This window comes from Xiphophorus hellerii, chromosome 6 (genome assembly GCF_003331165.1).
Source record: "Xiphophorus hellerii strain 12219 chromosome 6, Xiphophorus_hellerii-4.1, whole genome shotgun sequence".
Lineage (NCBI taxonomy): Eukaryota > Metazoa > Chordata > Actinopteri > Cyprinodontiformes > Poeciliidae > Xiphophorus > Xiphophorus hellerii.
The window spans coordinates 28,271,077-28,294,581 of NC_045677.1; the positions used below are offsets into that span (position 1 = coordinate 28,271,077).

Sequence of the window (23,505 nt, forward strand, 5' to 3'; positions counted from 1 at the left end):
TACAGCTTAGGTTACACAAAGTGGCGAGCCAGCCAGGAGGATTCACTACACCAAAAATATTCAGTGTATTCCTCACGCACCAAAACCATAACCGTTAAAATTATATATAGTAAAATCACAGTCCAGTATGAACATGTATTTTTAAAGACCAAGGATTGCATTGAAAGATTTCGCCAGTGGCACATTGACAAAATAAACACTTTACAATGCAAAAGACAAAACATTACTTCAAAGAAGTAATGTCTTCAAAGAAGTAATGTCTCATCAATTTTTGACTGATTAACCCATTCAATCTTGATTCTTAATCTATTTATCTGTTCCCACATTGATCACTTAATAATTTGGAGTAGCAAAATGGCAAACCGGGAGCATGTTGCCACTCACAAAATGGAATATTTTTGTTTTGCTTTTTATCGCCCCGCAAGGGGTCTTTTTGTGGGCTCTAGTGTCCCTTTTTATAAAATAGGCTGACAGGAAAGGGGGAAAGACATGCGGTAAACGTCGTCGGGTCCGGGAGTCAAACCCGCGACAGCCGCGTCGAGGCTTTGTTGCCTCTGAATGTGGGTCGCGCTAACCCCTCCGCCACCACGGCATGCCCCTTGTTTTGCTTTTTAATCAATTTCCTTGAAGCTTGGAACACCGTAAGTAACAATATTAGCTGTTTATGAATGTCATTAACCTGCTGCGGTGGACTATGCTGTTGATGAAAAGCCATGTTTAAAATATTTAGCATTTAGAGCTACCTGTATCTTTAGCTTGAATAAATGTGAGGATTTAGGTTTCTGTATTGTTTTTTGGTTTATCTAGTCCCCGTGGCTGTCTTGCCCTTGATTGTTCCCAGCTGTATTTTGTGTTCCCTGATTACTCTCTGTGTATTTAACCTCACCTGTGTCCCCTGCTCCCTGTCGAATCCTTGTCGTGTGTCTACTGTGGTATCATTGTTCATCGCTGACTTGTTCAAGTGCTACCAGTGCCTGAGTTCCTAGCCTCACTGCTCACCTGTGCTGCCTGGATTTCTGTTCACTCTTTGTGTTCATCATTAAAACTATCACTTTTCATCACAGCCTGTGTTCAACTGTGTCCATCCTCACCACAAAGCCTACAACTCATGACAATAAAACTTTTCTAAATGGAGAAAGCGCATGTCACATAATTAAATATGACCTTTTTATCAAGCCTATCAGTACAACTATCAGTAGTGTTGTATTGATAGCCTATTTATAGGCTACCAATACAACAGTGTAGCAATAGTCTATGCCACAGGTGTCAAACTCCAGTCCTCAAGGGCCGCTGTCCTGCAGTTTTTAGATGTGCCACAGGTACAAAACACTGAAATGAAATGGCTTAATTACCTCCTCTTTGTGTAGATCAGTTCTCCAGAGCCTTGCTAATGACCTAATTATTCTATTCAGGTGTGGTGCAGCAGAGGCACATCTAAAAGTTGCAGGACAGCGGCCCTTGAGGACTGGAGTTTGACACCCCTGGTCTATGCTATCGATACACTGTTGATAGCAGAGGCTCTGTGCCCTGTTTGTACCCAAGGACAGGCAAGCTTGTGTTACCACACTGTTGATGATCAAATTGGTATCAGCTGTGCTGCCTGGCCCGTGGCCAGACTCGGTGAAGCTGCGTTTCTCAGGTCTGGAACAACCATCAGCTATTATGCTTCTCCCTCAGTGTGGTTTCAACAGCAGCCTCGGAGAACCTGTAGTTATAAGGTTCTTTCTGCAGAATTCTGAGCAAACCATGATCAAGGTATATTCCTTTGATCGAACAGTGCAATACAGTCGCCTGCATAGTTTTGATGTCCAAAGGTCCTGCAGTTCCAGAAACAACCTCGCTCCGCCAGCGAAGAAAGAGGTTTGCACACGGTCTCTCCTATGTTACCCTCCTGGGTGGCACACAGACAAACAGCTCAGGACTGAGATTCAATTTAAGACTGAGGAACTCTAAGGATCAAAATAAAAATATAAACACTGATTCATCCAAAACAACTTTTAATGGACTGATGGACACAACCTATTTATCTAAGACTTTTCACACAGGAGAATCTGTATAAGACCATGACTCAACATTTTCATCAAGACAACAGATCAGGATTGTTTTCCAGAGACATTGTTCAGTTTGTTAAAACAAAGCTGGAAAACTTCACCTTCACTAAAGTAACATCCACTGAAGGCAAGTCCAGCTTTTTCCTTTGACTTAATCTATTTCTAACTCTTTGCAGATTATAACACAATACTTGTTTGTATGTCCATGTCAGACTTCTCAGAACCTTATTTTTTCTACATAGTAAGACTTTACTGCATGGTTTACACATTAACACTAATGTAACCAACTTTCTGAGATTTCCTGGGCCACAAACCAAGACCCACATCCTGCAGAGCGTTGCTAAACTGCTGCATTGCCTTCTGGTAGCGCCCAGCAGCCATCTTGGATGCCTGATAAGTCGCTGTGGTGGCACCAGGACCCGAAACAGGAGTGTTTAGCTGTAAAAGAAGAAAAAGTAGCTTACTGAGGACCTTTAATATTACTGAATAACTGAGAAGTTCACTGTCCTTATAAATTTGAAGAGAGACATCTAGTCAGTCATGTTGTGCCCTTGAATGTTGACAGTGGCAGCATTAGAACGTCTTCGGGTTTGAAGATGGCAGATGCTGCTGTTCAACTGATCAACCCAAAAGGTAAGGAAAGTATTTTAAGACAAAATATATTTTGTATTTTCATTTAATGGTGGCTTTAACCTGGCTCTTGAATTGGAAGAGACGGCTTATATCTTCTTGAAGAAATAAAGTATAGATGGCTAATCATGAGCTTCTCTGAGTCGGACAAGTTCTAGTCTGTACTTTTCTTGTCTGCAGATCTTACAGACAAGTATTTGAACCTACTTAGACAATTTTACTGAGCTTAACAACAACAATCCAGAAAAGCTTCTTAGGGGCGATAATGGTGGTGGATCATACTTTATCCTTGCATGTAATTTTAACTGAAAGCAAGAGCTCTCTCCTCACTTTATTCCTTCAAAAAGAGCTTAGTTGTTATTTTTCTTTTTCTGTTCTGTTATTATTCTTTGAGCACCCTCTGAGGGTTTTATTGTAACTTCCAGTGCTCTTGACTCAACCAACTCAATCACAAATTTTAGCAGAGAGAATTTTATTCCAGTTTAAACAAGAGGTAAAGGAATCTTCAAGAGTTGAAGAGAAGAGTCTGGAAGAGTCTGAAACTCTTCTCTGATTTGGCAATCAGCCTTCACTGATTGCCAAAGCAGCAAAATGCCTGAAGGTATCACTTCCAGGAACAAACAAACCTGTTCATAAATTACCTACTGATGCATGAAATCTTGAGAGATCTTGTGCAACGCACCTGTAACTACCAGAGAAAACAGCTGTTTTCCCAGAAGTAACAGGCTGTCAGGAGTCTAACTTCTTCTTTTATGCAACTCAAGACAAGTTTCTTTGTAAAGCACATTTCAGCAACATGGCAGTTTACATGATAGAATAAATCTAACATTAAATGCTGCTTCTCCTTGCCCCCAATGCTGCTGAATTTCCCCACTGTGAGACAGTAACGAACCTTTCTATTTCTGACTTTTCTACTAAAAATCGTCAGCTGAGAGACAGGGTTGATTAGACACTAATTTCCTCCATAAAATCACGACTTGTTACTGAAAACTATGTCTTTCAGTTCTTCCTTTCCCACGTTTATGAAAAAATATATAAAGTTTTAGGAAGTAAGAAGCAACATTTTAATGATTCAGTAGTTTATGCTGTTTGTTTGGGTTTACAGAACTCTGAATTAGATTTTAACCCAACCAGATGTGAGTGTTGTCTGTAACTTAGAAGATACCTGCTCTGTGACCCAGGTGCACTCTGACCCTGAAGGTTGGGATAATGTTGTGGCCAAATTTAAAACTATTTTAGTGACAATCTTTTTTGTTTTTATGACCAAATTTACAATCAATTCCACTTCCGGCTTTGCTGACACTGTTGACTGTGTGACTCTCAGGATGTCGTGTATTTTCTCTCTTTGACCTCTGACACAGCTGCTGCTGTCAGTTACTGTCAATGTGGGACTTTCTACTAATCAACAAACTGATCTCTGTCCAACGAGTCACAAAGAATGCAACCAGTCGGGTCCTGTAGTCACGAAATGCTTTTCAACTTTCACCTTTTATTTGTCAATCTGAACAATAAGAAACAAGGAAACGCTTTTAAACGCCGGATGCTCCACATTTGAGAAAGAGCTAAGACAGAAACTTGAAACTTTATTAATTTTTTTTATTCTCAGACTGAAGAGTTCATAATTACTAAGTAATTCACTATTTGTTTTATTTAGTCTTTATCTTGAGCATCAGATAAATGTTCATTCAGTGAAACTGCAGTAGTTTCTGTTATCACCTTGTTTTCCAGCCTCAGCCAGCAGCTGAACAGGAAGCGTCTGCATATTCGTGACGCCCTCCCTGAATCTTTGCTCCTCCCTGTAAAGCTGCTGATCTCCTCCAGAGTTTGTTCACCGAAACTCCAGTTCACACAAACATCGCCTGCTCTTCCAGCTGGGCGGACCTCTCTGCTGCTCAAACCTTCAAGACAGAAGAAAAAATATTACGTCACAGTTCTTTTGAAAATTTAAGAAACCAAAGGAAATAGTCACACACTTTTCATGCTGTAATGTTTTTTATGTGAAACATATATGGCTCATAAGATGGGTTACTGGAGATGATTTTTTTAAAAAGAGATGCATAATTTTTATTTATTTATTTGTTTTTGTATTCCATAAGATTCCTATTTAATTTGATCTCAGGTCTAAGAAAATATTGCTCCTTTGGATGAGAAAATGTGAAATTACGACTTTCTATCTCTTAAATGTGATGTTAAATCTCATATTTATGAATGTAAATCTCATATTTATGACTTTATGAGTTTCCATCTCATTGTAAGTTGAATTTATGACTTCTTGTTGGGCTTTTATTTTTTAATTTATGGTAGAAATGGATTTCCATATTTAAATTCACATTGAAACACAAACGTTTTGGCTTCATATACTTGCTTTTACATTTATGTGTGTGGCTGTCTTGTAGCATTACAATGGTGTTGCAGTTCTATTGCCGAAACTTGTCACGGTTCCAGAACGTGTCATTTTTAGGGAATTACCCTTACAAAAAAATCCCAAGAAATTCACATGCGGTCTAATCTCCTTCCAACGAATCACAAAGAATGCAACCTGTTGGGTCCTGTAGTCACGCGATGCTTTTCAACTTTCACCTTTTATCTCTCAATCTGAACTATAAGTAACAAGGTAACAAATTCACATGTAGTGGAAACATGTGAATGTTTAATTTCATGGGATTTTTTGTAAGGGTTGGCATGTTGTAAAAATGGTCGTTGGTTTCAGGTGAACCTACAGCCGAGGAGCAGCTGCTGTCGTCTGTAGAGGGACGGCAGGTGCTTGACCCGAGCCAGACGGCGGGTCACGGCTCTGCCCAGGTGACCCGTGTGGCTCAGCCTGCCCACTGTCAGGCTGTGCAGGTAAATCGGCTCCACCAGTTGAGAAAGGAGCGCCCCCTGGAGGCCAGCCACACTCCATCTATCAAAACAGTTTTTATTTTATTTTACTGGACATTTTTTATTTTATTTTACTGGACATTTAGGTGCAATAGAATATTGAAATACACAATGAATATAATCACTTTGCAATTTTGTCTGTGCAGGACATGCTGGCCATGCAGACATGTTGACCCAGTGACACTCCGGTCCATTTCTGATTGGTTCTGGTTGAGACGAGAGGCAGAGTCCCCTCGCCACCATTCACCTTCATCCTGAGGTGGCAGCGAAACCTCCTGCTGGGATCTGACAGAGAAGAAAACCAGTTCAGACCAAAATGGTCTCATCCACTGCTAACATTTCTTCTACGTTCTCCTCACTTAAAGGAAAACTGCAAACAGCTGAAACACTGACTAGAAACCCACCTGTTTAGATTTGCTCTTGAACCATAATAAATGAAACCAACATGATGACTTTGTATTCTTGTGTTTTTATCATGTGAAGCACTTTGGACTGCCTTGTTGCTGAAATGTTCTAGACAAATAAACTCGACTTATTCCTTTTCTTAATGGGTTTTATGGGATTTCTCACATGCGGGTGCGGTTTCGTACGGGCAGTTGAGTCGAGCATCTCCACACGGCGACAAGCTGACGTACATGTGGAATCGGATTCCCTCCCGCAGTCGGAAACGGTGAGTCGAGTCTTTATCTGGAACGAATATCGACGGGTCCTGCCCCTCCGTTCGCTGCTCACTTCAGGGACAAAATACTAAAAGATATTTTATTCTTTTACGTTTTACAGCCTAAAACAAAATTTAAGTGGTGAAAGATTAGACCTGTGTAGAGCTGCTGGAACATATATGATGTGTGTTGATGAATTTTATGATGCACTCAACAAAATGTTATGTTTGTTTCTCAAATTGGTGACTGTGTGATGCTTTTATTTCTATTTTTATGATGTAAAGCACTTTGAACTGCCTTGTTGCAGAAATGTGCTACACAAATAAACTAAACAGATTTTTGGTAAAATAGGTAAGGTAATTTTTATATATATATAACATTTTCAGCAACTAGGCATTTCAAAGTGATTTACATGAGCTAGAAGGAAATACAAACAAAACAGTACACCAAAGGAAAGAGCAAAAAGAGTAAAAACAAAACAAAAAGTAGCCATAAAACTAAATGTTGATTCTCCATGTTTGATTCTGTGAAGTAAATGGTGCTAAATGTTGATCTAAAGTATAAAAACTAAATGTTCCTGTTCTGGAAGTAGTTTTGGTGGATTCTAAGTTTGTTCTAATTCCTGTTCTGGGTTTCTGAGTAATTATAAGCACTCCATAATTTATAAGATAGAAGTAGTTTCTCTGGAAAAACTAATACGAGTTTCTCTGCATAATAATCTAAAGCATTATGTTGGTCTGTGTACTCCACAATTTCTAAAAGTAGTAAAATAACCTAGACAGACAAGGCAAGAAATTAATTCAAATAATACAGATTTGCTAAATCTTTATCATATTAACTTTTTTGATGCTCAAATCCAAACCTTTGATCATCTCCATGTTTGATAAAGTTGAGCTGACAGGAAGAAAACAGATTTTACCAAAGCAGCAGCTCCAGCTGAGAGTAGAAGAACAGAACCAGCGCCCGTCTGCTGAGAACCTCGGCGTGGCAATCTCTCAGAGTCCATCCGTCTTCATTCAGTCTGTCCGAGTCCAAACACTTTGTCCCCGTGGCCAGAGACACAACCTGGGCTGATCCGAGGTCAAATCCTGAGAATAAAAGAGGAAAATGAGATAAAAACGGGGGTGAATATGCAGGTGATGGGCTGACAGAGTGTTAAATTTGACAGGAAGGTGGACTGAGCTAAATTCTGGATGAAAAACTGTCAGATGCTACAAAACACATGACTGGGGAAGATGGGCAAAACTTTTTATAATGGGCCAGTCAAAGTAAGGCCTACTTACAAAAGATCTGTGGAAAAACTTGAAAACTGATGTTCACTGATGCTCTGCATCCAATCTGACTGACCGTAAGTTTAGATCTCTTTCTGTGAAGCTGGCGCCGATATAAATACTCGTCATTTAAAGATTTGTATTAGCAAAAATATAATGACAAAGAACTCTATTTAGGTGGGAAGATGGAAAGTATTACGTCTTCAGTTGTTTTGTAATATTAATGGCAATCATTTTAAATACTTAAATACCTGATCTGTCTTAAAATTTCATTTGGCAGATTTGAAGTGAGTCACAGTTGAAAACCATGAATTGAAAGATGATAATGTCAGAAAAAAAGTCAACTGCTGTAGAAAAACAGAAATGATCAAAGGTTAGAGAGGCAAAGAAAAACCAAAACTGATCAAATCAGACGAAAAAGAGCAACTGCAGAAGAGTTTTTGACACGTAGAGCATCTGACGACACCTACAGGACAGAGCAACCTACTGCAAAAGAAAAGACCAAAATCCAAATACTGAGAGTCAAAGAGAAACATGGAAGCCAAGACAACCTGAAGCTAAAAGCTAAAGATAAATTTTGAAAAATTATTCTGTTAATTTAATGTGAGAGCTTCTGCAGGATCAGGTTTCAGATTCCTGGGTTTGTTTTCTCTCACCTCGGGTCATTACGATGCCGGCCAGCACCTTGTGACGGCTGTGAGAGGAAGAGGAGCAGCCGTCACTGAGCTGGGAGTATTTCTCTCTCACTAGGCGGTAGATTGATTCTGCAAAAAACTGCAGAAGAAGAAATGTTACAGCTGACAGAAGAGCATGCACAAAAAACATGTTCTTGTCTTCTTGAGGTCAAATATGTATTTATTATAATCCGACCACCAGAATCTCTGTAAATTGAGAAACTTATCAAACTTTATTTATTATCTTTTAATGATGCCTGCCTCATTTTGGAAACATAGTTCCTGAATGAAAAATAATGTTAGATCTGAATGTACCAGTGGTGCGAATACTTAAATCTTTAACTGTACAATTTTAACAAAATACGTAAGAGAAGCAACTGAGGCTGCCAATAAATCTGGGAAGGGTTGAAAGGTCATTTCTAAATAATTTGCCATTCATCGTTTTACGGGGAAAAAGTTCATTCATAAACTGAAAACGTTTGTGCAAAAACACAAAATCTTACCAAGTATTTTATTTAGTTTTTAGATATCGTATTACATTCTAAATAAGAGAAAATTAACTTATACATAACTTTTGAGAAAGAAACAGGAGCTTGTTTTAAGGCAGTAATTCCTTAATGTTGTCAAGAAAATCCGAGCTCATCCCACTTCCCCATGCTGGAGATTTTAGTTTAACAGTAATAATAAATAAAGTTATCTTTAAAATGAATCACTCAAGTGACATCAAGGCCCAGCAGTAGACTTAAGTGTCAATAAAGTTAGTTTAACAGTAATAATAAATAAAGTTATCTTTAAAATGAATCACTCAAGTGACATCAAGGCCCAACAGTAGACTTAAGTGTCAATAAAATAAATCTGGTTGTGTGTGTTGTTTTTGTCTCATGCAAACTTTGCTTTAATTCTACTTTTTTCTATCTAATCATAAGAAATCATAGTCAGTCAGAGAGAGTCATTAAACAGGAAAAGCAGGTTTCCTGGAAAAAGAGGAAGTAAGTTTCCAGCCTGCAGATTTATAAAAATAGCTGAGACTATTTCTTATTTTAAAACATGAAAGTTTTAAAGAATGAAATCTAAAACATTTTGGGTAATTTGATAAGATTCAAAGTAAAATACTTATATTAATATTGGTTTACTTGTAATAATATTTACACGTACATTTGTGGGAACACTTACAAGAAAAACAAGTAACTGTAACTTTGGCATCAAATAATTAGAATCATGGATTATTCTTGGTTTCTTTTCAGAAAACATCTGTAATAACTCACATTAGGATTATAATGAGAGTAATTAATAAGTTATGGTTATAAAATCATAAATGAATGATAAATCAGAGAAGCTGAAGAAAATAAATGTGATATAAGTTATGGTTATAAAATTATAAATGAATGCTAGATCAGAGAAGCTAAAGAAAATAAATGTGATTTTGACATTGAACTTGAAATGGTGTAAAAGGTGTAACTGCAATTAAACATCACTAATATGTTGTAGGTAGATAGTAGGTGAAAGGTGAAAGGAAGGGAAAAAGGGGAACTAACAGGAGAGCAGAGATGATCACCGCCTTATTTAGGTAAAAGGTTGTGCAGGCAATGGACATAGGAGGTTGAGCAACTCTGAGACATTAGCACAGACTTCAGGACATAATGTCTGAAGGACAGTGATGGATGTGAGATCATCTGTCTAAGCAGACAGCCAATGAAAACGCACCAAAAGGGTGGATAAACCCTATATAAGGTGGGTGCAAAAGAGGAACCTTTTGTTGGATCCTCCGGGCAGCTTCGAGCCAAGAGATGGACAAAGAACTCTGCAGCTGAAGAAGAGCCGGAGCCACAGAGCCGAAGACTGTCCCGCTCATGGAGACCAACCGGTCAGGCCCACAACCTGTGGCTTCACATCGCACTTCTCTCATCAGCTGGGTTCAGACCCCAAAGACAAAGATGAAGACAAAGGCAAAGACAAAGAAGAAGAACTGGTGCCTTTTTTCCTGCCAGCACCAAGTCCTGTGTGACCTCACCATCCATGCGGAGAGGAGGCTCATCAGACCTGCGGAGATCCTGACCTTCATCGATCAACTTCCTCCTCCTGCTGCAGCACCTTCTTCATCATTAGACCTACAGAGATTCCTGCCTTCGCCGATCAACATCTTCCTCCTGCTGCAGCACCTTCTTCATCATCAAGCCAGGTCTGGGGTTCGAAACGTCAAACTCCGTCCGTCTCTCTCAAAGGTTCCTTTTTTTTTAGTTCTTAGTATCAGCAGTAGGGAAAGATAGACTAGATGATTGATTTTACTTATTTGATTATTTCTGCTACTGAATTAAGCTGTACTGACCCTTGCAAAAATGCCTTACTAATAAAATATTTAGCATAAAGAAAATCTAAAAGATGTTGTGGACATTCAGTTAATGAGTCACCTTAAAGTTCTTTGATGGTTGTAAAATAGCTGTGATGTTTGATTCTGGAGAGGAAAAAGTTTAAAATGTTTTTAGGTTGCTGGTAGCCCAAATTTAAAACGTCATCCTTGGGACTCACCCGAGTCACTAAAACCTACCTGGTTCAATAAGAAATGCAAGTTGTAAAATAGAGAACGAGCGACCGTTAACAGGTGTGCTCTGTGAAACTAGTTGGCTGTAGGCTGCTCAGTCTGGCTAATTCACAGGGGGAAGAAGGGTGGGACACCTGGATGTAGGCCGTCAGAAAACCAGGCGAATCGTTTCTCGAAACCAGCTTAAACAGAGTTTACTTCAGTTCTGGACAGGGTAAATCCCGGCAGATTTAGGAAACTCAATTAACCCGTTAGAAGGAGAGCTGGTAGCACATCTCCCCTCTCAGAAGAGGAAGTAGAGAGTGAGACAGTAGAGACAGAAAGGAGGGGGGGGGTGTTGCGCAACAACAAGTGGCGCCCAACGTGGGGCGGCGCACAACTGAGTAGGCGGGCCCCAAAGACACCAAGTCAGTGAAAACAGATGTGAGACTCTGAATAGCTCACTTGGGTCACTAACTCTTAGGGAAGAGAGTTAGTGGTGACTGATAAGGCCATCAGTCACAACCCTCGCAGTAACTGTATGGCATACAGGTGAGGGAGAGCTTCTACTGAGGATAAATGACCGGATCCAGACAGTGAAGCTAGTAGCCAACATAGTCTAGACCCATCCCTGCTCGAAAGCGCAAAGAGAGGCTTTGGGGGATAGACAACTCGAACCGACAGAGAGACGGAGTGATGGATGATCACTTCGAGGAGGAAAATCTGGGGAAGAAACCGGAGGAAGCCGGCCGCCCAGATCGTTTGGAGAAAGAGGAGACCTCAACAGAACTGCATCAGTTTCTGCACAGTTACTGTGACTCAGACCTGAAGCAAGTGGGGAAGTTGGTTCCAAGAATGAGGAACTGAAACATCAACCCCTGACAAAGAAAAGTTGGCTCACTCTTGCTGGAGTGGATCGTGATGTCATGTTGACAAGAAAAGAAAAGACCAGCCTGCAAGCATGCACAAGAAACACAGAAAAGTATCATCAGCTGACGATGGATGAGGAAGCACACCGCGTCCTCCACTGCAGCCATCGAGAAGACATCCGGCAACAGAGGAACAAACACCAGCAGCTGACATCATCACACAGACGCAGACATGGTTAAAGACATCCTGCTGGACCCGGAGCTTGAAATTGGGCCAGCACAACCCACCAGTAAGAAACGACCGCAAGCGACATCTGAGGAGCCAAGACAACTGGAATGGACAGTCCACACCGATGGATCCAGAAAGGGGTCCGACCAGTCGGCATACTGGGGATTTATTCTGAAGCAAGACGGCAAAGAGAGATGCCGTCAGAAAGGAAAAGCTCTCGGTAGTGCTCAAGCCGGAGAAGTGACGGCAGTACTGGAAGGATTGCTGGAGCTGGTGAAAAGGAAAATCAAGAGTGCCAGGTTAGTAACTGACAGTTACTACTGTGCTCAGGCCCTTAGAGAGGACTTGGCCATTTGAAGAAAATGGTTTCGAGACTGCAAAGGGCAAGCCCGTGGCACACAAAGATTTGTGGAAGAAGAAAGCAGAACTGAGGCTCCGCCCGAAACTTGAGGTGCAGCGACAAGGCGCACACCTGAGAAGAAGCCCTATGGAGGGGCAAAGATGACGACCTTTCGTGCCACTAAGAAAGGTTGTCTCTGCCGGTGTCGAGGTGGGACAGAACACCTAAGGACAGGTGGTCCTAGAGTAGCACGGGGAGCAGGTAGTACGGTGCGTGCATAAGGCCCTCGAATATGCAGGCGTGCTACACCCCCGTGAAGAACTGAGCAAGCAGGACTGCTGGATGTCCCTTCAGCCCATCCGATGCAGCTGTGTGACTTTGAGGTATGTGGTCGATACGCAGGGCACCCAGGGCAGCGGATGGAAGGTTTGTTCATCAAGAGCACAGTCCCATGGGGTTCAGTCTGCATGGATGTAGCAGAGCCAATGGGGACAACAAGAAAGAGAGGTGAGAAGTACCTCTTGGTGCTGATGGACACAGTGACAACTGCTAGAAGAGCAGGTCTTCCCCTGCAGAGGAACTCCGTTCACGTCACAGAAAGCAGGGAGGCGAAGACACTTCTCCTTTTTGCTCAGAGAAGAAAAAGGGAAGTTGCAGCTCGAAGTGTCACTGAAAACAGGGCAGAGAGTTTGGATTAAAGCTCAAGATAGGCCTGCAGCTACGGGGATCAAGCTGAGATTCAACGCCCGAGATTTTGAAAAGCAAGTACTAAACTTCAACACAGTACTACTGATGAAGAAAGGGGTCCATGAGGAAGCAGTGCTCAAGCCAGTTCTTAGCTACAGCAAACCAGAACATTACGAGAAGATGGCCAGAGAATCAAGCACCATGCCATCCTACAGTAGACTGGCCACTATTACAGGAAGGTTGCCGTTCAAAGAACAACTTCAAGGCTTTGGACTGGGAGGGCCGTGAAGAAATTGGACTATGCTAAAGAAGAACTCCTGTCACCACCTGATGGATTAAAATGGAAAAGGATCATGATTACGGATAAAGTGTCATGATGCTTATGCTTTTTGCTTTGCTCTGCTGAACAGCCAGAATTTTTTTTTTTTTTGAGGCCTTCTGTCTCAGCCCATCTTCCCTTCCCTAAAGAACCATCCCACATCCTGAAGAACCGACAGTTCATCCAACGAAGGTTCCTGTAGAAGAATCAGAGCGATCCAAGTTTTCTTCGACATTCATCACCTCATGGGGGAAATCAAAACTCCAAGGAGGGGGTGTCAAGAGAAGTGGAGTTTTGATGACTACACTGAGCCCTCTGTGACAACTGAGGATGAAGAATCTGCATCTTCACATCCCAGACGAACCTCTTCTCTTTCCAGGGGATGAGGACGGCGAACTGCAGGAGGGTGATGGACTCCCAGCATGTGAAAGGTCTGACCTCGTGGAGGGGGTGTCAAGAAAATCCGAGCTCATCCCACTTCCCCATGCTGGAGATTTTAGTTTAACAGTAATAATAAATAAAGTTATCTTTAAAATGAATCACTCAAGTGACATCAAGGCCCAGCAGTAGACTTAAGTGTCAATAAAGTTAGTTTAACAGTAATAATAAATAAAGTTATCTTTAAAATGAATCACTCAAGTGACATCAAGGCCCAACAGTAGACTTAAGTGTCAATAAAATAAATCTGGTTGTGTGTGTTGTTTTTGTCTCATGCAAACTTTGCTTTAATTCTACTTTTTTCTATCTAATCATAAGAAATCATAGTCAGTCAGAGAGAGTCATTAAACAGGAAAAGCAGGTTTCCTGGAAAAAGAGGAAGTAAGTTTCCAGCCTGCAGATTTATAAAAATAGCTGAGACTATTTCTTATTTTAAAACATGAAAGTTTTAAAGAATGAAATCTAAAACATTTTGGGTAATTTGATAAGATTCAAAGTAAAATACTTATATTAATATTGGTTTACTTGTAATAATATTTACACGTACATTTGTGGGAACACTTACAAGAAAAACAAGTAACTGTAACTTTGGCATCAAATAATTAGAATCATGGATTATTCTTGGTTTCTTTTCAGAAAACATCTGTAATAACTCACATTAGGATTATAATAAGTATAATTAATAAGTTATGGTTATAAAATCATAAATGAATGATAAATCAGAGAAGCTGAAGAAAATAAATGTGATATAAGTTATGGTTATAAAATTATAAATGAATGCTAGATCAGAGAAGCTAAAGAAAATAAATGTGATTTTGACATTGAACTTGAAATGGTGTAAAAGGTGTAACTGCAATTAAACATCACTAATATGTTGTAGGTAGATAGTAGGTGAAAGGTGAAAGGAAGGGAAAAAGGGGAACTAACAGGAGAGCAGAGATGATCACCGCCTTATTTAGGTAAAAGGTTGTGCAGGCAATGGACATAGGAGGTTGAGCAACTCTGAGACATTAGCACAGACTTCAGGACATAATGTCTGAAGGACAGTGATGGATGTGAGATCATCTGTCTAAGCAGACAGCCAATGAAAACGCACCAAAAGGGTGGATAAACCCTATATAAGGTGGGTGCAAAAGAGGAACCTTTTGTTGGATCCTCCGGGCAGCTTCGAGCCAAGAGATGGACAAAGAACTCTGCAGCTGAAGAAGAGCCGGAGCCACAGAGCCGAAGACTGTCCCGCTCATGGAGACCAACCGGTCAGGCCCACAACCTGTGGCTTCACATCGCACTTCTCTCATCAGCTGGGTTCAGACCCCAAAGACAAAGATGAAGACAAAGGCAAAGACAAAGAAGAAGAACTGGTGCCTTTTTTCCTGCCAGCACCAAGTCCTGTGTGACCTCACCATCCATGCGGAGAGGAGGCTCATCAGACCTGCGGAGATCCTGACCTTCATCGATCAACTTCCTCCTCCTGCTGCAGCACCTTCTTCATCATTAGACCTACAGAGATTCCTGCCTTCGCCGATCAACATCTTCCTCCTGCTGCAGCACCTTCTTCATCATCAAGCCAGGTCTGGGGTTCGAAACGTCAAACTCCGTCCGTCTCTCTCAAAGGTTCCTTTTTTTTTAGTTCTTAGTATCAGCAGTAGGGAAAGATAGACTAGATGATTGATTTTACTTATTTGATTATTTCTGCTACTGAATTAAGCTGTACTGACCCTTGCAAAAATGCCTTACTAATAAAATATTTAGCATAAAGAAAATCTAAAAGATGTTGTGGACATTCAGTTAATGAGTCACCTTAAAGTTCTTTGATGGTTGTAAAATAGCTGTGATGTTTGATTCTGGAGAGGAAAAAGTTTAAAATGTTTTTAGGTTGCTGGTAGCCCAAATTTAAAACGTCATCCTTGGGACTCACCCGAGTCACTAAAACCTACCTGGTTCAATAAGAAATGCAAGTTGTAAAATAGAGAACGAGCGACCGTTAACAGGTGTGCTCTGTGAAACTAGTTGGCTGTAGGCTGCTCAGTCTGGCTAATTCACAGGGGGAAGAAGGGTGGGACACCTGGATGTAGGCCGTCAGAAAACCAGGCGAATCGTTTCTCGAAACCAGCTTAAACAGAGTTTACTTCAGTTCTGGACAGGGTAAATCCCGGCAGATTTAGGAAACTCAATTAACCCGTTAGAAGGAGAGCTGGTAGCACATCTCCCCTCTCAGAAGAGGAAGTAGAGAGTGAGACAGTAGAGACAGAAAGGAGGGGGGGGGTGTTGCGCAACAACAATGTTTATAAAAAAAGTGCTCAAGACATTTTTTGCTATTATAAGTGTAATAATCTACCAGTGAAACATTTTTCATCTTGATTAAGGAATTATTGACTATATCTTTTTGAAAAGCTGTTAGTGAGTTTCTCCTATTCCAAGTTTACTAAGCTATTTGCAGAAGAAACTAAACCAAACATACTTGGTAAGATTTGGTATTTTTGCAGCGTGATTATAAATAAAACTATATTTTCTCTGATTCTCAGTGTTTTCTGTCAGATAAACAATTATCTGATGATCATTTTGCCCTTCACACCATCTTCCTGCTCCACACGCGTCTCCTTGGTCTGCTGCTGCTGCTCCATCCCTAATGCGCTGCAGTAATGTTCATTAATGCGTCGCGCTGCCTGACGGACACTGAAGCAGGGAATAAACAGACTCAGGACGCTCTGCACAAAGCTTGCAGCTTTTTTAAGTTTTCTGATTTAGACCATTAAATTTAGACCGCTTTATCTCTTTCAGCCTGTAATAAACTTTCTATATATTTTTGATTTCAAGTATTAGATCCACATACTTCCACTCTGGAGTTGCCCAAGGTGAGAGGCGTCGGGCAGGAGTGGGCATACTTGTTGCTCCCCATCTCGGCGCCTGTACGTTGGGGTTTACCCCGGTGAACGAGAGGGTAGCATCCCTCCGCCTACGGGTGGGGGGACGGGTTCTGACTGTCGTTTGTGCTTACGGGCCGAACGACAGTTCAGATTACCCACCCTTTTTGGAGTCCTTAGAGGGGGTACTGGAGAGTGCTCCTCCTGGGGACTCCCTTGTTCTGCTGGGGGACTTCAACGCTCACGTGGGCAATGACAGTGAGACCTGGAGGGGCGTGGTTGGGAGGAACGGCCCGCCCGACCTGAACTCGAGCGGTGTTCTGTTGCTGGACTTCTGTGCTCGCCATGGATTGTCCATAACGAACACCATGTTCAAGCATAAGGGTGTCCATATGTGCACTTGGCACCAGGACACCCTAGGCCGCAGTTCGATGATCGACTTTGTCATCGTTTCATCGGATCTGCGGCCGTATGTCTTGGACACTCGGGTGAAGAGAGGTGCGGAGCTGTCCACTGACCACTACCTGGTGGTGAGTTGGCTCCGGTGGTGGGGGCGAAAGCCGGTCAGACCTGGCAGGCCCAAACGTGTTGTGAGGGTCTGCTGGGAACGTCTGGCGGAATCCCCTGTGAGACGGAGCTTTAACTCCCATCTCCGGCAAAACTTCGAACACGTCCCGGGGGAGGTGGGGGACATGGAGTCTGAGTGGACCGTGTTCCGTGCCTCCATTGTCGAGGCGGCCGATCGGAGCTGTGGCCGCAAGGTTGTCGGTGCCTGTCGCGGCGGCAACCCTCGAACCCGCTGGTGGACACCTTCGGTGAGGGATGCCGTCAGGCTGAAGAAGGAGTCCTATCGGGCCTTTTTGGCCTGTGGGACTCCGGAAGCAGCTGATGGGTACCGGCGGGCGAAGCGGCATGCGGCTCGGGCGGTTGCTGAGGCAAAAACCCGGGCGTGGGAGGAGTTTGGAGAGGCCATGGAGAAAGACTTCCGTACGGCTTCGAGGCGATTCTGGTCCACCATCCGGCGTCTCAGGGGGGGGAAGCGGTGCAGCACCAACACTGTTTATAGTGGGGATGGTGTGCTGCTGACCTCTACTCGGGACGTTGTGGGCCGGTGGGCAGAGTACTTCGAAGACCTCCTCAATCCCACCAACATGCCTTCCACTGAGGAAGCGGAGCCTGGGGACTCTGGGTTAGGCTCTCCAATCTCTGGGGACGAGGTCGCCGAGGTGGTTAAAAAGCTCCTCGGTGGCAGGGCCCCGGGGGTGGATGAGATCCGCCCGGAGTTTCTTAAGGCTCTGGATGTTGTAGGGTTGTGTTGGTTGACGCGACTCTGCAATGTCGCATGGACATCGGGGGCAGTTCCCCTGGATTGGCAGACTGGGGTGGTGGTCCCCCTGTTCAAAAAGGGGGACCGGAGGGTGTGCTCCAATTATAGAGGGGTCACACTCTTAAGCCTCCCTGGCAAGGTCTATTCAGGGGTCCTGGAGAGGAGGGTCCGTCGGATAGTCGAACCTCGGATTCAGGAAGAGCAGTGTGGTTTTCGTCCTGGTCGTGGAACGCTGGACCAGCTCTACACCCTCGGCAGGGTCCTGGAGGGTGCATGGGAGTTCGCCCAACCAGTCTACATGTGTTTTGTGGACCTGGAGAAGGCGTTCGACCGTGTCCCTCGGGGAGCCCTGTGGGGGGTTCTCCGGGAGTATGGGGTACCGGGCCCTTTGATACGGGCTGTCAGGTCCCTGTATGACCGGTGTCAGAGTCTGGTCCGCATTGCCGGCAGTAAGTCGGGCTCGTTTCCGGTGAGAGTTGGACTCCGCCAGGGCTGCCCTTTGTCACCGATTCTGTTCATCACTTTCATGGACAGAATTTCTAGGCGCAGCCAAGGTGTTGAGGGGATCCGATTTGGTGGCCTTAGGATCTCATCTCTGCTTTTTGCAGACGATGTGGTCCTTTTGGCTTCATCAGATCGTGATCTGCAGCTCTCGCTGGAGCGGTTCGCAGCCGAGTGTGACGCGGCCGGGATGAGGATCAGTGCCTCCAAATCCGAGGCCATGGTCTTGAGCCGGAAAAGGGTAGAGTGCCTTCTCCGGGTCAGGGGGGGTGTCCTGCCCCAAGTGGAGGAGTTTAAGTATCTCGGGATCTTGTTCACGAATGGGGGAAGAAGGGAGCGGGAGATCGACAGGCGGATTGGCGCAGCGTCTGCTGTCAAGCGGGCGCTGTACCGGTCCGTCGTGGTGAAGAGAGAGCTGAGCCAAAAAGCGAAGCTCTCGATTTACCGGTCGATCTACGTTCCCACCCTCATCTATGGTCATGAGCTTTGGGTCATGACCGAAAGAACGAGATCGCGGATACAAGCGGCCGAAATGGGTTTTCTCCGTAGGGTGGCTGGGCTCTCCCTTAGAGATAGGGTGAGAAGCTCAGTCATCCGGGAGGGACTCAGAGTAGAGCCGCTGCTCCTTCACATCGAGAGGAGCCAGTTGAGGTGGCTCGGGCATCTGGTCAGGATGCCTCCTAGACGCCTCCCTGGTGAGGTGTTCCGGGCACGTCCCACCGGGAGGAGGCCCCGGGGAAGACCCAGGACACGCTGGAGGGACTATGTCTCTCGGCTGGCCTGGGAACGCCTCGGGATTCCCCCGGAGGAGCTAGAAGAAGTGGCTGGGGAGAGGGAAGTCTGGGCCTCCCTTCTGAAGCTGCTACCCCCGCGACCCGACCTCGGATAAGCGGAAGAAGATGGATGGATGGATGGATGGTATTAGATCTGTACAGACACAGGATATTTTAAAATCACTACTGAAGACTCACTTTTATGAACTGGCTTTATACATGTTACAGTTGTTTGTTTGTTTGTTCCTGTTGTTTTATTGCCTTTTAAAAAATTTTTTTGATTTGGTTGTGCCACTGATATGTATTTTTCTTGTTTGCATTTATTTTGTGAAGCACTTTGTGCAGTTTGAGCCGTTGGAAATGAGCAATATAAATAAATTTGATGGTGTGCAAAAGACTCACATTAACATGTTATGCAACATGTAACTAGTTACATTTACTCGATTACATTAACCTGAATAACTTTTATGAAAAATGTACTTTTAGCAGTATTTATACCATGCTATACTTTTTACTTTTACTTGAGTAACTTTATTATAAAATATTGCTACTTTTACTTGAGCAAAATTTCTGGATTTTCTACCCACTGAATGAAAATCAAACATGTTTTAACCAAAACTTCAGCAGACCTAAACACACACCTGCAGTTTCTGTTAAAGTTTCATAAGATTTCTGTTGATTTGGAAAAATTGTATTTTGCCTGATTTTGTAATTTTTTGATACTTAATATCTGAATTATTGTAAACCAGAATTTCCACTTAACTTTTTGGTCCATCTGATGATGTAATTTTAAAATACTGAATAACTGATAAGTTGATCGATTACTCAGTACTTGAGTAGACTTTTGTACCAAATATTTTTTTACTCTTATTTGAGTAATTTCTTGGATAACTACTCTTTACTTTTACTGGAGTAAAGATATGTTGAAGTCTTGCTGCTCTTGCTTGAGGACAGTTTTTACACCCACCTCTGCATCACAACAGTTATGAACATGAATCTTCATGAAAGTCGTCATGAAGTGTCATTTGTTTCTTTCAATGCAACTTTGCATTAAAAGTGTGCTTAATCTTCCAAAAGACACTTAGTGAAAACTGACTCTTTCATGTTTATGTCAGTGTTATGCACGCTCCTTCAAACAAACGGTTACCAATTTCACATTGACTTTTGACATTGTTTTGCACATTTGAGCCACATCCCACCTCAGCCTCTGGGAATCAACATGAGAATAGGGACATTTCGGCTCATAATGAAGCTGTTTAGATGCTGCAGAGGAGCAGACATGACACCGTCCACCATCCTCAGGGCCAAACTGAGGATGGCGTGCCATGCACCTCAGACTCATCTAACTGGACAGTTTAGGAAAGTGGAAAACGTTGAAGAGACGAAGGTCAAACTCACATCAGGGCATGAAGTTGATTCTGTGCTTCAAGGTGAGTAAAATGTGTCTGTAATGCTTTACACTGCAAAAACACAAAATCTGAACCAAGTATTTTTGTCTATCTTACTAAACTTGACATAAGATAAAACTAACTTACATGTAACTTTTCATCAACATATAGGAGCTTTTTTTAGTCAGTGAAATCTTAATATTGATGAAAAAGTTCTAGTTCCATTGGCAGATTATTTAACTTATAGCAAGATATTTTCCCCATGTTATAAATGAAATAATCTTCCAATGGAACTAGAACTTTTTCATCAATTTAACAATTATTTTCTGTAATTGTAAGTTAGTTTTGTCTTATTTCTACTGTACTAAGATATGTGCACTAGAAACTAGACCAAAAATACTTGGTAAAATTGTGTGTTTTTGCAGTGTAGCAGGGCTTCATCAAAATTTCATATTCTTCATGGTTGTTTATAAAGTCTGAGAAACATTTAATGTCTTTTTAAATCACCCTGAGGTTGCTTCTACAACCTTGCTACTTTTAATTGTTTTTTAAGAAATAAATCTTTGGAATTTCCTAAACCATATTTTAAGCAAAAAAGTCCAAACCCAAATAACTGCAAATAGGAAATAAAGAAGTTGCTATTTCAATTTATGGATGCAAACTCGACTAAAAACCTTCCTGTTTGGAATTGTATTTGAAACGTAATCAATTACAAATTTATTGATGGAACTTGACTTAATGTCGTGTTTTGATTATTGATTCTATGTTGCTTTGTGTTTCTGTGTTTGATATGATGTAAAGCACTTTGAAATGCCTTGCTGCTGAAATGTGCTATACAAATAAAATTTGATTGTTTGATTGATAAATTGATCTTTAATCTTGAGCAAAATAAAACACAGCACCGAATAGAATAAATGGTAAACTCACCAATCAGCTGTCATGATTGGGGACAACTGATCCCCAAGAGGTTGCCAGAGGACAACCTATTTTTGTCCTCTTGCAAAAATAGGTTGAAATTCCTAAATTTATGTTTTTAACTGTCTGTATAAACATACTCTGGCTCCTTCCTGGTGACAGATTAGATTTATTAACAAATACTTTGCGTTTTACTAGCAAAAGAAACCTAAATTCAGATGTGCCTACCTGAGGTAGCTGACATTCAGTCCTGCCTCCAGGCAGGGTGATCAGTTTCCTCTCTGGCTTCAGGTTTATGCTGTAAAGAGCCTGAAGGGCTGCAGCCGCCGCCTGAATCTTGGCCTGATTTTTACTGTGAGCGCAACCTTCAAACACCTTCCCTTCCAGTCTGACCACCATGATGAAGTTCCTCACTGGCGTACCGTGGACTCTCTCCACCTGACACAGGTATCTGAGTCCCGGTCGCAGCTCGTTGAGCATCGCCACCGGATTCAGCTGCCCTTTTGGACTTGCTGAGGAAACTAAGTCCAGGGTGAAATTACGAGTTTTTCTGTTCTTGTTGACGTTGGGAAACATTTCCGTCTTTGTCGTCTTGTTGTGCAGGAAATTACAGTTTTCAAGCAGCGACGGTTCGAACTCTGCTAGGAAAGAATCTGCAGTGAAATCAAAGTTCTCCATGACGGTGTGAGTCTGAGAGAAGTTCGGGAACTGGATGAAGGACTGCAGAGCCAGCTCAGCTGCTCTCATCTTCGCCTGCTTTTTTGAGGCTCCCTGACCCTCAAAGTGGAAACCGTCAACCTCCACTCCCACAGAGAACACCGGGGCGTGCAGAGGGCCGCTTTTAGACTCGACCTGATACTGCAAGCCGGGTCGTAACTGGTTGAGCTGCACCACTGCGTTCCTCTGAGACTCTGTCCAGGCTGATGTTTTACAACATGGCTGCTTCTGGAAACACCACCGACCTTTCCCAAACAGAAACGATGGATTTCTCTGCTCATGTTTGGAGGAAACAGCACAAACTGCTGATGGCTGATATCTGCTGAAAAAGTCACGAATCCCAATCACTTCTCTATTCTCTTTCACCTCTAAACTGGTCTCCCCTGTTGTGAAATAAAAACACAGAGCATCAATATATTATGAGGTATTTTTCAGTTTATATTTCGAAAACATTTATCTGTGTAAAATGTGAATTTTCATCTGAGAAAAAGGAAAAACTCACTTGATTTTTCAGCAGCTTTGGCTGGATTTGCAGCAGTTTCACAGAGTTTTGAGGTTCTGTTGAGGGTTGATACCAAATCACTCCACCCTGAATCAGAAAAACAAAAACATGACAGTTTTTAAAAGTAAATTTGGATTTTCCCCAGTGAACTGGAGGCATTTATGTCTACACCAGTAATAAATACATTATTTTAAGGCTTATTGTGTATCTTTACCTGTGGCTGCATTAAGCATGAAGGTACTGAACATCTAACTTTAAAAACTTTGCATGAATTAAATTGATTATTTTTTTATTGTTGTCAATCAACATTGTTAAGTCAGGATTTGTACAGAATCTTTCCTCTTGTATCATCATCCTAAATCTTATTTTTCTTATTTTACAGCTGAGCTAGAGGGAAAAACACTGCAAATACAACTTCCTTTATAAATCACTAAACCAGTGACCCAATTTGGTCCAGATTAGATTTGTCTCCTGCCCAGACACAGTCTGATATTTCTGCTTGTTGAAGGAAATTATTCTCTGACTCCTGGAAAGAGTTTGTATGACATTGAGGTTATTTGGTTGCTGTCATTTGGTGTGAGCGAGTGCAGGGTTGATTTTCTTGTTAGACTCTGTGTTGTCGATTCATTCAGCAACTTTTAGATGAGCCACTGATCCAAGAAAATGAATCAAACTGACTAATCACTTCCTCGGTTGGCTGTGAAGTCCTCCAGAGTCCTGTTACTGATCTCATTATTTATACAGATGTGTTGATGCAGAGATGCGTCTCAAAGTTTCAGGCATGAAGATGAAGACTGTTTGTCTTAATTTTCCCAGTTTATTTCTCCACACATTCATATTTTGTTCCTTGACTACATTATTTAACACCCAGCTGTGATGGCCGAGCGGTTAAGGCGTTGGATTAGAAATCCAATGGGGTTTCCCCACGTAGGTTCGAATCCTGCTCACAGCGA

The 23,505-nt window shown here is 42.3% G+C and overlaps 1 protein-coding gene and 1 non-coding gene across 2 annotated transcripts; one reads left to right on the forward strand and one right to left on the reverse strand.

Moving 5' to 3' along the window:
• Positions 1–1,792: 1,792 nt before the first annotated feature.
• On the reverse strand, positions 1,793–22,785 carry LOC116721918 (double-stranded RNA-specific editase 1-like). Its single transcript, XM_032565951.1, has 10 exons — positions 22,767–22,785; positions 22,553–22,639; positions 21,562–22,433; positions 8,148–8,265; positions 7,140–7,308; positions 6,132–6,292; positions 5,687–5,846; positions 5,402–5,583; positions 4,398–4,579; positions 1,793–2,489 (listed from the first exon to the last, which is right to left on the reverse strand). The coding sequence occupies exons 1-10, from the start codon at positions 22,783–22,785 to the stop codon at positions 2,313–2,315; spliced, it is 2,127 nt and encodes a 708-aa protein (XP_032421842.1). The 3' UTR covers positions 1,793–2,312.
• Positions 22,786–23,422: 637 nt separating this feature from the next.
• trnas-aga (transfer RNA serine (anticodon AGA)) lies at positions 23,423–23,504 on the forward strand. The gene has a single exon. It is a non-coding gene; the product is annotated as a tRNA-Ser (tRNA).
• The last annotated feature ends 1 nt before the right edge of the window (position 23,505 follows it).